Raw genomic sequence first — 15,453 nt, 5'->3', positions numbered from 1 at the left:
AAATGGCTATCCCCAAATGAATTACTAACCTTTCCTAATCTTTTCTCCCATACCAAAATATTGAGATACCACCAACTACTTGACAAATCTGATCTCCTTATACCAAAACAACAATTGCAGGACAAAGGGATAAATATGGATTGGCTATCATACTTACAAATCAAATCAAAATACAAAGAACATAAAAAACAATTTGGATTTCAAAACGACAACGCGATAGATACAATCTTTTTCAGCCCTACACCAAAAATGATTTCTAAATTATACAATTATTTATTAACACAGAAAAATTGCAAAGAGCAAGTTAAAGGATGTATGATAGCCTGGGCTCAAAATTTTGGTTACACAATTAATATAACTGAATGGGAGAAAATTTGGACAATAAATTATAAGATGACCACAGCAATGTCCTATAAAGAAAACCAATTAAAAATGTTCTACCGATGGCATTTGCCCCCAGCAAGACTATCTAAAATGTTTCCTAATTTCCCCCCTAATTGCTGGAAATGCAAAACAAAACCTGGAACATACTACCATACATGGTGGACCTGCACACACGCAAAAATATATTGGATAACCATTAAAAATTTAATAGACCAAGTCATGTCAATCAACCTACCATTTAAACCTGAATTATATCTCCTTGGTATATTTAGGCAAAATCGTACGAAAACACAAAAATACCTCATTTTGCAAATCTTGACAGCAGCAAGAATTTCATTTGCCCTTTTTTGGAAACGGGAACAAACACCACCACTACTGGTAGTCATCACAAAAATTATAGAATGTGTGGAAATGTCAAAAATAGCAATGGAAACACAAAACAAAAAAGATTCAGAATAGTATAAAACATGAGAAAATTGGTACAAATGGGTTTCAGCAAAAAAATATCAAACTTTTATATTATGAAAATATTAACCTTATCTTATTTCTGAACATTCAAAATTAACGCAAATCAATTTACAAATTTAATTCCAAAACCAACTAAATTCCAATCAAATTCGAAAAAACTTCTATATCATATCTCTTTTTATCCGTCTTTAAACTAACAGATCACACATCATATATTACATTAACACAAATACTTACTAATACTTATGTCAACTCTTATACCTCTTTTCTTTATACACAAAAATATACTTATTACACTATACATATACACCTCCTATTATCTCATTACACAATGTCGTATTACCTAAAAACGTCTGCGCCATATGCAGATTTCTTGTTTTTCACACTTTTTTCTTTTCTTTCCAAATTTCCTTTTCTTTTCTTTCCCAACCCTAAATTTTTCTGCTTCTAAATAAACTTTAATATTTTCGTACTCCTCTGCCTTTACTCTCTTCATTTATAAAATACTTTTACCTATCTACTATTACCTAACATATATAAATATATATATGCAATAGAAATTGATAATTTACTGGAAATGAGATGTAAGATTTACTACTATAATTTAAGATATAGTTGGTAATAATAAGGATATTGTTTATTTACATTGTTTAAGAAACATTATAATGATGTTAAGGAATATACGTGCTATGATGTATAATGTATGATGTATAATGTTACTACTTTTCCAAATTTCTTGATTTTGCATCCCCTTTCCCTACCTCTCCTTTTTTTTTCTTCTGTTCATCCTTTCCTTCCCCCCCTTTTTCCCTTTTTTCTTTCTTTGTATTTATAAATAAAGTATATTTATAAAAAAATAAAACACAGAAGTCATTATCTTTAAAATCATATAAAGAAACAACACTGGGATACACGATGAGATGCCTTTCCAGAATTGAATCTTCCTATCTGGTTTGTTCATCTTGGGAGAACCTGCTGAAACTCTCCCCTTCTCAGTAGAGATTTCTCCACTTTGTAGAGCACTATCTTTCCAGAGGTATGTGAGGTTCCCACCTTATTTACTTTCTACCAATGTTAAATTTGGATAATTCTAGGATACCTTATCTTTGGTTGATTGGCAGACAGCACTTTCTTTGGGTTTTGAATTTAATATTATTATCTTCCTTGGCATTTTGTTGTAATCTCCCAAGAGTTTTTCAGGATTGGAGACAGTTATAATTAAATAAAGTCAAATGTAGAGTATAGTAGAACAGAGATCTCCAATCCCTGGTCCATGGCTACCGGTCCATGGCCCATTGGAAACTGGGCCATGCAAGATGGTTGCTGTGGTTAGCTCTTGCCCAGCTCCTGCTCCAAGCACTGTGGGGGTGGATATGGGTGATTTTTCGCTGTGTCAGAGGCCAGTGTTACTGCCTTCTTCTGCTGACAGCGAACAGTCGGTATCAGGAGATGAAGAGGAATTGGACTCAAGGGGAGGCACTGCAGACTCCTCGTTATCATCCCTGGATTCGCATGACGAACCCTTCATTGACGTACGCAGCCGCAGAGCACTGAATAGAAAGGAGCAGCTGCGTAGATATTATCAGAAATAAGAGAATTCACATGTGTTTGGATGTGGTGCAACTAATTAGGGCTGCTGATAAAAGGACAGCTTGTCGGCTGCTGTGTATGGAAGATTATCTGTTTGTCTTTGGAGGAAGAACCTGGCATTTCAAGAAATCTGTTTGTTGATTTTTCAGGACTTTGAAACCAAGCCATAGCAAAGCGTGTTTGTTTCAACTCGTGGAAGAAAGAGGGCTGTGGGTTTCATTGCCTACAAGTTTGTTTTGGAAAGAGTGCTCTTTGCAATACAAACGGGGTGCTTTGTTTCTTTTTTAATTTCATGGGGGGAAAACCCATTGTTTTTGAATTTTTAAGTGTGTGTGTGACTGATTTTTTTACCCTTGAATTTTCGGGAGGCTCATGCCATAGAGCCCGGCATAACAATGGTGAGTGTGAAGAGCTCCATTCACACATGTGTGGGATTAGGTTACATTTGTGAAACCATCCATTGCTGCTCACTGCTGCTGTGGTTGGTCCAGAGTCAGAAAGGTTGGGGACACTAAAGTAAAGAATAGCTTCCTCCCTTAATCACTTTTTAAATTTAACATAGTTATTCTACTCTTTCAGATACCTGTTATTGCCCTTGTGGGGAATGATGCCTGCTGGACTCAAATTTCCAGGGAGCAAGTGCCCTTGTTGGGTAGCAATGTAGCTTGTGCTCTGGATTACTTAGGTGAGTTAATAGCCTGCATAATTTCATGTGCCTTATACTGCCTAGAAATACAGATAGTGTGAAAGCAAAAGAACCTGGGCTCTCAGGAAGGACAGCAAAAGAATATTTAGTCCAGACTCTTGACTTGAAACAAATCCTACTTCTGTCACAAATTTCTGATCTGATTTCAAATGGGACTGATCCCTGCTAAGTACATCTGTTAGATCAAAACTAAAATGAATACCAGGATCTCATGTACCAAGCTGATAGTCCCTTAAGCATCTACAAAGATATGTTTCTGCTTTCCATTCTATAAAATAGAGAATATATGCATCTTTGTTTAAAGTATTTACAGATAAATAATTTGTATTGTTTATAATTTATAAATAATACTTGTAAAGCTTGTTTATTTAATAAAAACTGAATCTGACGCAGTTAATAGAAACATAGAAACATAGAAGTCTGACGGCAGAAAAAGACCTCATGGTCTATCTAGTCTGCCCTTATACTATTTTCTGTATTTTATCTTAGGATGGATATATGTTTATCCCAGGCATGTTTAAATTCAGTTACTGTGGATTTATCTACCACATCTGCTGGAAGTTTGTTCCAAGGATCTACTATCCTTGCTTAGTGACCAAAATTGGGACCAGGAGTTCTGTTGCTAAATATTGCAGTCACTAAACTCACATGACCATATTAGGCTTATAATGTCATTTTCTATTGGATTGTTAAGAAAAAAGATTATGTGATTATAACTTACAATTTTCTACCGCGGTGTGTTAGTTCTGTTGCAAGCTGGTTGGGATGCAAGTGAATGGCAATCATGTTACTGTGGGATGCTGCAACAGTTGTAAATGTGTACACGTTGCAAAGCATTTGAATGGTAATCACATAAACACAAGCAATTACAATGGACTGTAAATATAAAGATTGATATCAAAGCTATGTTCTGTATCATTGAAATTCTCCAATGCACTGATGTGGAGAGTCCAACATGGATGATACTTCAGCCTTATTGGTTAGGGACTGAGTTAAATTAGCATAATAATTAGTTCCACCCTATAGCTACCCCTAATAGCTTAGTCTTAAAAACTCAGTCGTAGTGAAGGGATTAGAGTTTTCTATCTCTTGTTGTAAGGAATAAATCTTAAGTAAATCTTAGATAAATTTTAATGATGTTTATCTTCTTCTTCAATTGCAGATTTGGATCCATAACCAGAGCAGAAAACCTAGGGTCTCTGCCCTCCATGGCATAGCCTGCACCTTTGTTTACCTCCTCAGGGCCTCTGCTCTCAGCGAGCATCGCCCAGGGGTCTGAGGCTCGCCTGGGTTGGGCCCCTGGCCTCCGTGGCCATACCCTGACAGTGCGATGCCGGCCAGGGAAGACAGACGCCGTTCCTTTCAACAAGCGTGAGAGCCTTTCACACACACACCTCCCTTCCAGGATCATCCTTCGGCGATGTTTCATTAGCCGCATTGGGAGGTGGGGGGTGAACAGCGAGCAAGGGTTGAGGCAGCCTTTGGCTCAGGGCGGCTCTGGAGGCAGTGTGGAACAAGCAGAGCACTTCACAAGCTGCGTTACAGCTGATCGGCACTGCTTTGATTGCGCTGACAGCAAGGAAACGCCCACCATTTGGAACTATATAAAGCACCCACCATTTTGGAAAGCCCAGAATCAGAACATTGTACCCACCATTTTGGGGGTGTTTCTGGTGGGAAGGAGGCATTCGCCATTTTGGCTTGCCTCAGACAATAGATTTTGTAGTGTTTGCATTGTGTGGGTGGCGTTCTCCAGCAGAACATAGTACTGAGGGCCTGTGCCTAAAGAGTTTTGCCTATCATTAGGGGCCTAGCTGGGGTGAAGTAAGAAGTACAGATATTTCACTTCACAGTAATTATCCAGCCACCATAGTTCCTTCTGAAACCTCACCTAGCATCTCTGGGACCTCAAAATCCAAGGACAAGGGGCACAATTTAAAGCCCAAGTCAAAGACCTCTCAATCGGAGAGGGGCAGGGTCAATGGCTGCGGCAACAGGGGGTGCCCTCGCTCCACTGAGGGTAGCTCTGAATCCCCACTGTCCAGGGGTCTCCGTTCAGAAGAACCAGACCCGATCCTCCCTGGAGGGGAGGAGACGTAGGGGACGCTACCGGGGGTCTGGCTGGGGGTCAGCAAACCCCCGCTGGGCAAACCAGTCTGGTCTCGTGCTAGTGGTGGCGCGAAGTCGGCCAGGCTGCAATGCCTGTGTCGATGCAAGCTGTGGTCAACAACGCAACGCAGGAGATTGAAGAAGACCGGTAACATCTGGAAAGGGAATAAAATTTCAGCATTGGCGAGGTGAAGAAATTTTAGGCGGTGTGCTGGTGAGTTTGGAGGGCTAAAAGGATTTAAGTAGATCTGTTGGAGAATTTGTTACGATGGGGATCAGAAAAGCCGGAAATAGAACATAGCAGCTGCTCGGGAATGGAGGCATATAGTGGCAGCAGGAATCAGTGAAATGCCTAACATTCTCTCTTCTTTCTGAAGAGCATTAAAGGCTGTAAAAAGATGGAACTTTAGATCAGAGCTGATTTGGTTTTTCACTTGGATTATGGTTTTTTCTTTCGAAATTGTTCCCGTTTGTTCTTGTGGAAATGGCATGCCGTTTCAGAAGAGGATTCGCCATCTTCAATTTGAGAAGCTTTCACATTGAGATTTTTTTCTTAATTTAGAAGATAAGGAGGATTATGATGGGTATATTGTTTAAAGATGATATTTACACAAAATAGACATTGTTGACTATATATTTTAAAGAGCTTTCCACTACTTTGATTTTATCATATAAGAAAGAGAAAAACAAGTATTGTAATGATGGTGAATTTATAAAAAATTATAATCTAATTTGGATCAAAGAGGGGGAAGCTTTGTTGTTATTTATTGGGATCAATACAATTAGAATAGGGCATGAGAATTCCGCTGGGTATGCAGCGATAATTAAAATTATAGTAGGGCATAATGATTGAGCTGGATATGCAGATCTATATATATAATTTGATTCCAGTGGGTTATTGGAGGGTCTTCTTTTTCCCTGTTAAAATTTTTTTTTATGCATAAAAAAAGGAAATTTATTTTAGTGATAATTAGTGATTATGGAATACAGTAAACTATAGATAAGGTAGATGATAAATTTATAAAGGTTATTGACTAAACATGAAAATTGATATAGAAGAGATTTGGAGAAATTTGAAATAGTACAGCCTATTCATCTAGAGGTATTAAAAATTTCGTAGAGCTTAAAAGGTGTTTCAGTTAATAGCAAATTTGTATAACATAAGAAAATTGAACAGCTTATTTTATCCAGATATCAAAAGTGAAGGAGGCAGTATTGGATTTGCATACCATAATTTCTGAAATTGTTCTATTGTAAAGCAATCTGTTGATGTTGGTATATTTTTTTATTGTATTGTGATTGGAGAGAAAAATTAAAAAAATCTTTGCTGAGAAAAAAAAGACCTCAATCTTCGTTTGCTTTTAAGGAGGCAGAACGGAAAATTAGGGCCTTGAAGGCCCAACTGGAGTCTATCCAGAGACAGCCGTCCTGCAGCCTCCGGCCTTATCAACGTCTCACCCTGTCTTCGGCCCACTGCTTTCACCTGCCTCTCCAGGGAGGATTTCAGGTTCCTTGGCCTTGGTTACTAGCAGGGACCTGTCAACAGACTGCCAGCCACTGATGGGCTCAGCAGCGGACATATCTGTCAGACCCGAGCTCACCATACTGGGTACCCAGCCATGGCCTCAATCAATTCAGGGGTTTCCAGTGATGCAAAATCCCGCAGCTACATTCACCCCCACTGCAGCGGGCCTCCGCACTGCTCAGGACCCCTGGCAGGCCATGCCACCTACATTCCAAGAAATGCCAGTCAGTGCCTACTCTCAGGGAATGGCGGTTGGAGCACAGCAAATGCCCACTTCGATGCCCAACAGAACATCTCGCAAGGATCTGTGGACAGTACTTATACCATTTCTCTCATTGCAGGACTCCTTTGCAGAGGAAAGGGATCTGGGCAGTGACCCTGACAACGAATGGTCAGAATACGAGGCGGTTCCAACTGAACAACCAGTCATGACAGCTCTATTCAAACCAGCCTTGTTTGAAATTTTTCAGGCCAAACAAATAACTGATATTGGCAGCAGCAAGGCATCGGAGGCGTCGACCAGTCTCCAACTAGCGGCGCATTTGTTTACGAAGACGGAAAGAGAATCCAACCATATTCCCCCATGTCAAATATTTATGGACAATGTCAAGCGTCCATGGCAGCATCCAGCAGCAGTACAAGGCCCCCTCGGCTACAGAGCATAAATTCTACACATTTTATTTGTTTGTTTGTTTGTTTTTTGTTTATTTATTTATTTATTTGATTTGATTTGATTTGTATGCCACCCCACTCTGTAGACTCAGGGTGGCTCACAACAACAATAAAACAATTCAAGACAAATCTAATAATTTAAAAGCATTTTTTTAAAAACCGTTATTAAAGCAGACATACACACAAACATACCATACATAAATTGTATAGGCCTGGGGAAGATGTCTCAATTCCCCCATGCCTCACGGCAGAGGTGGGTTTTAAGGAGTTTACGAAAGGCAAGGAGGGTGGGGGCAGTTCCCCCCCCCCAGGGTTATGGATGGACAGATGGAATTGTCCTTGGGAGGCAGAACCCACAGCCACTCCATCTTATCCAGGTTGAGTTTGAGTCTGTTGACACCCATCCAGACCCCAAGAGCCTCCAGGCACCGGCACATCACTTCCATTGCTTCGTTGACTGGACATGGGGTGGAGATGTACAACTTGGTATTATCTGCGTACTGATGATACCTCACCCCATGCCTCTGGATGATCTCCCCCAGCGGTTTCATGTAGATATTGAACAGCAGGAGGGAGAGGACCAACCCCTGAGGCACCCCACAAGGGAGTAACCTTGAAGTCGACCTCTAACCCCCCATTAACACCGACTGCAACCGACCGGAGAGGTAGGAGGAGAACCACTGAAGAACAGTGCCTCCCACTTCCAACCCCTCCAGCTGGCGCAGAAGGATACCATGGTTGATGGTATCAAAAGCCGATGGTATCAAAAGCACCAAAAGCCGATTGTATCAAAAGCACCAGGACAGAGGATAAACCCATCCCCCGGGCCCGCCAGAGATCATCCATCAATGCGACCAAAGCAGTTTCCGTGCTGTAGCCGGGCCTGAATCCTGACTGCTGATGGCCTAGATAATTGGCTTCTTCCAAGGACCGTTGGAGTTGGAGTGTCGCCATCTTCTCAACAAACTTCCCCATAAAGGGAAGGTTGGAGACTGGCCGATAGTTGTTAAGAATGGCTGGGTCCAGGGAAGGCTTCTTGAGGAGGGGGTGCATGTGCCTCCTTGTAGGGATCCGGAAAGGACCCCCTTCCCAATGAAGCGTTGACAATCTCCTGGACCCAGCTCCGTGTCACCTCCCTGCTGGCGGAGACCAGCCAGGAGGGACATGGATCCAGTAAATAGGTGGCGGAACTCACAGCTCCAATGGCCTTGTCCACTTCATCAGGTGTCACCAGATCAAACTCTTCCCAGACAGGTGGACAAGTACGGGCCCCAGTCACCTCCACTGACTCATTGTCAGTCGACTGTTATCCAATTGGAGTCGAGGTCCACCTGGATCCAAGTGATTTTATCAGCGAAAAACGTGTTAAAATCCTCGGCACTACTCTGTAAGGGCTCCCCAACTCCCCCCTGGTTAAGAAGGGAGCGGGCACCGTTCCCCGTAAGCTGCATGTGTGCACGCACGCGTGCTCCCAAATACCCCCCCGCGCAGCCTTTTCCTCGGGCGTGCGCTCCCCATCCCCCTGCCAGCCCGCGGGGGGGGCGGGCGGGGAGACGCAGGCAGTAGAAGGGAGCCGCGACTGCCCCACCTCTCCATGGTGCCTCCGGCCCCCTCGCGCTCCTGGCCTCTCGGCCCTGCCCCCCGCCCGCCCGATCCGCCTCCTCTCCTCCTCCTGCCTTGGGCGAGACTTCTCTCGCGGCGGCTGCGGCCTTGGCTTCTTGGGATGAAAGCGCTCCCAGCCAGGAGGCTGCGAGAAGGGCGGGGCGGGCTTTCCCAAAACAGACGGAGAAAGCCCTCTCTCGCAGCCCCCTGGCTGGGAGCGCTTTCGCTGCGAGAGAGGGCTTTCTCCGTCCGTTTCAGTCATGCCCGCCCCTTCCCTCTCGCAGCCCCTTTGCTGGGAGCGCTTTCGTCCCAGACTTCCAGCAAGGGGGCTGCAGTAGAGGCAGGGCAGGCATTCCCAAAGTGCTTGGAGAAAGCGCTCTCGCAGCCATAGTCCCTTTTTCAAGCTAGCGCACAGGAGAGAGGGTTCTGTCCCGCGAGGAGACGCCCACCGAGCTGCGGGTCCTGCCGCTGTTGCCTTCTTTCCCTCCGCCTCTTTTTCCTCGTGCAGCCCGAGCCCGCCTTTACGAGTCTGCCCTGGCTTTCACTTCGCCCCACGATTTCCCCGCAATTTCATCCAGGCCGCCTCTTGCCTCCTTTTAAACTGCGGGGAAATCACCGGGTGAAGCAAAAGCCAGGGCGGGAGAGAAGCACGGGGGTGGGAAAGGAGGAGATCCCCTCAGCACTTCCCCTCCACCAAGCTGCCTGCTTGTCCTTGCGCCTCCTTGCTACCTCCTGCCTTTTTCCAGGGACCTTTGGAAGGCACCCAGGGAGGGGGGGGATTGGGGCTGGCTGCAGCAGCTTCTCATCCTCCTCATCTGGCCGCTAACGCCCGCCCGGCCCCTCTTGCAGTCCCTTCGCCAAGAGCGCTTTTGTCCCAGGCTCTCAGCGAAAGGGCTACAGGAGAGGCAGGGCAGGCGTCCTTCTCACAGTGGAGGCAGGATTTGGAATGTCAGGCGTGCGTGCGTGCGTGTGCGCTCCCCCATCCTACTGCCAGCCCACCCGGAACATTTAAAATAGCTCCAGGTCAGAGGCACCAGCACCGGCAGCGCCCCGCCCAGCTGGAGCTTCCGTGGTGGGGGCGGCGCCAGGTGTCCTTTGGGGCACAGCGGGAGGGCACCGGCAGCACCAGCACCAGGTAGTGACCTCTAAGGCCCAAAACAACCCCCACACACACTTTTCTAGGGCCGCGCAAGGAGCCAGGCATTGGAGTTTGGGGTGGGGAGTGACGAAAGTGCGGAGGCTGGACCGCAGCTGCCTCCACCCCCCAGTGCCTCCAGCCCCTTTGCGCCCATGACTTCTCGCCGCTGTCGCCCGTCTGCCCAATCCACCCCTTTCTCCGACTCCTCCCGCAGCGGTGGCTGCAGCGGCAGCGAGCGCTCGGAGAAAACCTTATGACAGTGGAGTCCGGTGAGGGTTCTTTGGAATGTCCGGTGCACGTGCGCGCACACGCCCCATTCCCCTGCCAGCCCACCCAGAACATTCAAAATAAGAAAAAAAATTGCCAGCCTCCGCAGAGAAGAAAGGAAGAGAGAGAAAGAGAGAACAAGAGAGAGAGTGAGAGAGAGAGAGAGAAAGAGGCGGGCGAGAGGGAGAGATAGCAAGAGAGAGAGAACAAGAGAGAGAAAGAAAAGAAAGAGAACGAGAGAGAGAGAGAAAGAGAGCGAGAAAGAGAGCAACAAAGTGAGATAGAAAGAGAGGGAGAGAAAAAGTGAGAAAAAGTGAGAGAGAGCAAGAGGAGGGGAGAGAGAGAAAGAGAGAAAGAAAGCAAGAGAGAGAGAAGAGAGGAAGGGAGAGAAAGTGAGAGAGCAAGAAAGAAAGAGAGAGAGGAGAGAGGAAGGAAGAGAGTGAGAGAGAGGAAGATACTTGATTTAAAGCATATGGTAAAAGCACTTAAATAATAACAGAGAGAAAAAAACCCAGCCCTCACCTGTTTTTATTAATAGTTATGTTTTTGTTTTTGCTGGTTGTTTTAGTTTTAATAATAATAGATTTTGGGGTTTTTTAATTATTAATTTCTTTTAATAAAAAAGAAGGAATTTTATTTATTTATTTATTTATTTGTTTGTTTGTTTATTTATTTATTTATTCTATGCCGCCCAGTCCCAATGGGACTGCTGCTCAGACATTATACTTTTCCGCCCACACCGGAAAAAAATTAGAGGGAACATTGGGAGCGGGTCACCCTAAACAGAATGGCCGGGCCGGATTCCGCTGATGCAATCAAGGCGGCATGATACACGCATCTTGCCGCCTTGAGCACCACTTTGTAAGTCTTAATAAAAGCTCTTACAAGTGTTCGATCGGATTCAGACTTACTCTTCATCCATTGCTTCTCTAGACGTCTCTTCTGGCGTTTCAACTCCTGTAGCTCTACGGGGTCTAGTGCCGCGGAGAGGTCGCAATGGCGCAATGTTCCAGGCCTTGTTCCAGGCCTCAGCAAGAGACTCTGCCGAACTATGAATGAGTGCCTCTGGGATAACTCCAAGCGCCCTCTGAAAGCCCTCTGGGTCCATCAGGCGTCTGGGGCAGAACTGCCTAATCGGTTCCACCTCCCTGTGGGGAAGGATTGGAGCCAGGAAGTCAAGCCGAAGTAGAAAATGGTCTCACCATGACAAAGGCAACACCTCTAAGCCCCTTAATGTCAGACCATTACTCAATTGCTCAGAGAGGAATACCATGTTGGTCGCGTCGGAAGCGCCGAGCCAAGGTCGCCTGGGTGGTGGAGGAAGCCCTGGCCGAGCCCGCGAGGGCCGTGGGGGGAGCCCCGGCCGAGCCCCCCGAGCCCGCGGGGGCCGTGGGAGGAGCCCCAGCCGAGCCCCCCGAGCCCGCGGGGGCCGTGGGAGGAGCCCCAGCCGAGCCCCCCGAGCCCGCGGGGGCCGTGGGGGGAGCCCCCGCCGAAGCCTCCGGGGCGGAAGGGGGGCCCCTGCCGACCCCCGACAAGGTTGAGCGGGGAGCCTAAGCGACGGAGCCCCCATGCGCCCCCAACAGACCACCACACGAAATCCCCCCTTTTAAAGAAATCACACAAATGCCCCCCCCCGATGATTATTTTTTACTGTACTACTTGAGTCAGGTCCATGGCTGTCATGGTGGCCATGAACTCCTGTGCTAATCCAGAGGTTTCGCCGAGTGACTGCAGGTTAAAATCCCCCAAGACAATGAGTCTGGGGAATCCTACCGCCAGCCCGGCTACCTCCTCGAGCAGCACAGGCAGGGCTGTTGACACACAGCTGGGAGGCAGGTACGTGAGCAACAAGCCCACCTGAACCCCTAAGTCCAACTTCACTAGGAGGGACTCACAACCCACAATCTCTGGAGCAATGAGTCTATGCAGGCAAAGGCTCTCCCTGCCTATAATAGCCACTCCTCCCCCCCTTCCCTGAAGTCGAGGCTGATGCCATATCATATTCATTTGACACTGAAATAGAAGACCTCCTCCAGTTTTCAGCCATCGACCCGCCAGTAGCGAGCTTGGTCTCCAACGTGGTGGTCCTATCCGAACTGGCCGGCTATCCGAACTGGCCGAAGATCTGAAGCCAGAGGACAAGAGGACTGAGAATCTCATCCGGAAGACTCATCAGATGGCCTCATGGTCTTTGAGGGTGGTTTAGCCTCATCTTTCTACAACAGGGCCTGCATTTTGTGACTGCAAGAAACTAGGGCCAGAGGAGAGACCACTTCGCCAAGATATAAGCAAATTGATTGTGGCTTCAGAGTTCTCTGCGGATGCAACGCTGAACGCTGCAAAATTTGCCTCTATAGCTATAGCCACCACTCTATCCTCTCGCCACCTGCTTTGGTTGCGAACATGGCAGGCAGAAACAAAGTCAAAATGCCGCCTGGCCTCAGCACCATTCCAAGGGGCCGTTATTCGGAGGGTCCCTGGACTTAGTCCTCATTGAGGACAAAGATAAACAGAAGGTATTCCCCAAGTCAGCCAGACGATATGACAGGCGTCAAATGCCTTATTTCCAGCGACAGCCCTTTTGGCGGGACCATTCCTTGGCGACTGCCCCAGCCCAAAGGTCGTATTCGCAGGGGTGATATGGTCAGGGGTCATTCAGATTTAATACAGGAAGATATAACGACAGAGCTAGACAGTTCCAGCAGTATAGGAAGCCCTTCAAAGGAAACAATCAGAAGGGATTCTGAAGGCAAAAGTGACTCAGACGACCATATCCTTATTTGGGGGTGACTTCAACCGACACCTGGGCTCTGGGAGTTTACTTCAACCAACACCTGGGCTCTGACCACCATAGCCCAGCGGCTCCATATCAACTTCTTCTGCGCACCTGCACATCAGTTGCTGCAGTGCCCATTGACCCTCTGCCCACAGAAGAGAGCTCTCTTATCACAGGAGGTATCCCATCTGCTGGACATTGGGGCTATAGAGACGGTTCCTCTGGACCAAGAGGGGCAGGGGTATTATTCAGTTGTCTTCGTAGTTCCCAAGGTCTCAGAGGGATGCTGGTTAATACTCAATTTAAAGCAGTTCAATTTGTATGTAAGATACCACAGGTTCAAAATGCATTCCCTGCGCTCCATCCTCTATCAGACGCGGAGATTAGTTGATATCGATCGACCTAAAGGAGGCGTACCTCTACATACCAGTGCATCCCGATCATTGGAGGCATCTGAGATTTTGTATGGAGGGCCACCACTTCCAGTACCGAGTGATACCCTTTGGCCTGTCATCCGCACCGAGAACTTTCACAAAGCTTCTGGACATGTTGACGGCAAGTCTGAGGACCCATTCCTTGCACCTTATGGCGTACCTGGACGATATCATCATACTGTCCAGGAACCCAAGGCAAGCACAAAGGGACCTTCACACTACCATCCAAGTTCTACAGACTCATGGATTTACTATAAACATCCCCAAGAGTCACTTGCAACCAACTACGTGCCTTCCACATCTGGGCACCATAATAGATACTTGCTTGGGTGAGGTTTACCTATCCAACGACCACAGACAAAAGATTCAACGCATAATGCATCTTCTCCAGCATCGGCAACAGATGTCTCTAGCTTTCCTCTCCCAAGTGCTAGGGACATTCGTTTCCTGTATAGACATTATCCCTTGGGCCCACCTGTAGTAGCCTACACACCAGGCTACTACAGTGGTTTCTCCTGCTGTTTCAAAGAAGCTGCACCAGCCATTCCATTTGCCTGGTGACCATCACAAGGTAGGCAAGACATTCGCTCCCCTGGTGGCAGTCATCAACACTTCTTTTTTAAAAAAAATATTTTTATTAGTTTTTCTTTAAGACAAACAATACAAACAACATTTAACATTTAAAGGAGCTACCATTGCTCTGCTAAGCATAGAAGTCTTGCTAATACAGAAAAAAAGTCTAATTGTGATTTAGATCAATACAGAAAAACAATTCATGACATACTACTATATTATAACATCTTCTTCAATGTTTCCTTTTTAACATTGTAATTTGAGTAATTGGAGTCAGTTCGAATATACTAAAAACTTTTCCATAAAATTTCTTAATATACTACTATAATATAACATCTACTTCTATATTTTCATTTTAATAATATAATTAAAATAATGTAATGTCTTGCTGAATCTATATTATATCTGCATTACTTAGACCTTTACTCCTAAAAAACTTTTATATATAATATTCTATAAGGAATCAAGGATTGACTTATTTAATTATTTAACTATTTAACTATTAGCTACCTAACCATTAACTAATTAATTGTATATTAAATATTGATTAAGTATTAAGTATTAAAGCATTAAGTATTAAATATTAAGTATCAAATATCAAATTTAAGTTAGAATAAGATAGGTTAAGTTACATTAAATATTGATTAAGTATTGAAACATTTATAATAATTGAAATTACTATTTCTCCCCTTTCTATTAGATTTATTCATCTTGACATCTTGTTCCCCCCTCCCACTTTATGACTTATTAGTTATTAAGTATACTGACAATACCCCTCTCTCTATTTTTATTTGTGTTGGATATATATGCTATATTAATTTGCAAAATTATTTGTATAGATTGATTGGCTATATATTGAATTGACTGTTATAGAATTAATTTGATTGATTGATTAGATATTGACTAGGCTGACTAGACATTGAATTGATTATTAGAGGGTTAAAATATTAATATATACAAAATTTATTACAAATGGCAACCCAACAAACATTAATAAAATCGATGAAAAGGAGTAATTTAACTCTATTATCACCAGCTGTGCAGAAATCCTCTTCGACATCCGACATCGCTACAGGAGAGAGTAAAGATCAGGTCCCCTCATTACAAAGCCTACAAAACTCCTTAGACAAAATTCAAGAATTTATGGTAAAACAACAAGAAACCTCTAATCAAACCCAAAAAACTATAATTAAAAACCACCAAGAGACA

At 44.8% G+C, this 15,453-nt stretch overlaps 1 protein-coding gene across 6 annotated transcripts in view; it reads left to right on the top strand.

The window, feature by feature from the left end:
• Positions 1-15,453, top strand: part of ILVBL (ilvB acetolactate synthase like) — a 299,349-nt gene that overhangs the window by 270,645 nt on the left and 13,251 nt on the right. For 4 of the 6 annotated variants that reach the window (XM_070741655.1, XM_070741653.1, XM_070741651.1 and 1 more), the window contains exon 16: positions 3,022-3,127. In XM_070741655.1, coding sequence (XP_070597756.1) covers positions 3,022-3,127 — 106 coding nt within the window. Of the gene's footprint in view, positions 1-3,021; positions 3,128-7,123; positions 7,584-15,453 lie in introns of those variants that run through there. The other 2 variants (XM_070741654.1, XM_070741656.1) reach the window with 1 other exon arrangement.

This window comes from Erythrolamprus reginae, chromosome 2, assembly GCF_031021105.1.
Source record: "Erythrolamprus reginae isolate rEryReg1 chromosome 2, rEryReg1.hap1, whole genome shotgun sequence".
In the NCBI taxonomy this organism is placed as follows: domain Eukaryota; kingdom Metazoa; phylum Chordata; class Lepidosauria; order Squamata; family Dipsadidae; genus Erythrolamprus; species Erythrolamprus reginae.
Note: the sequence above shows the minus strand (reverse complement) of the source record. Positions and strands in the feature narration are given on the sequence as shown.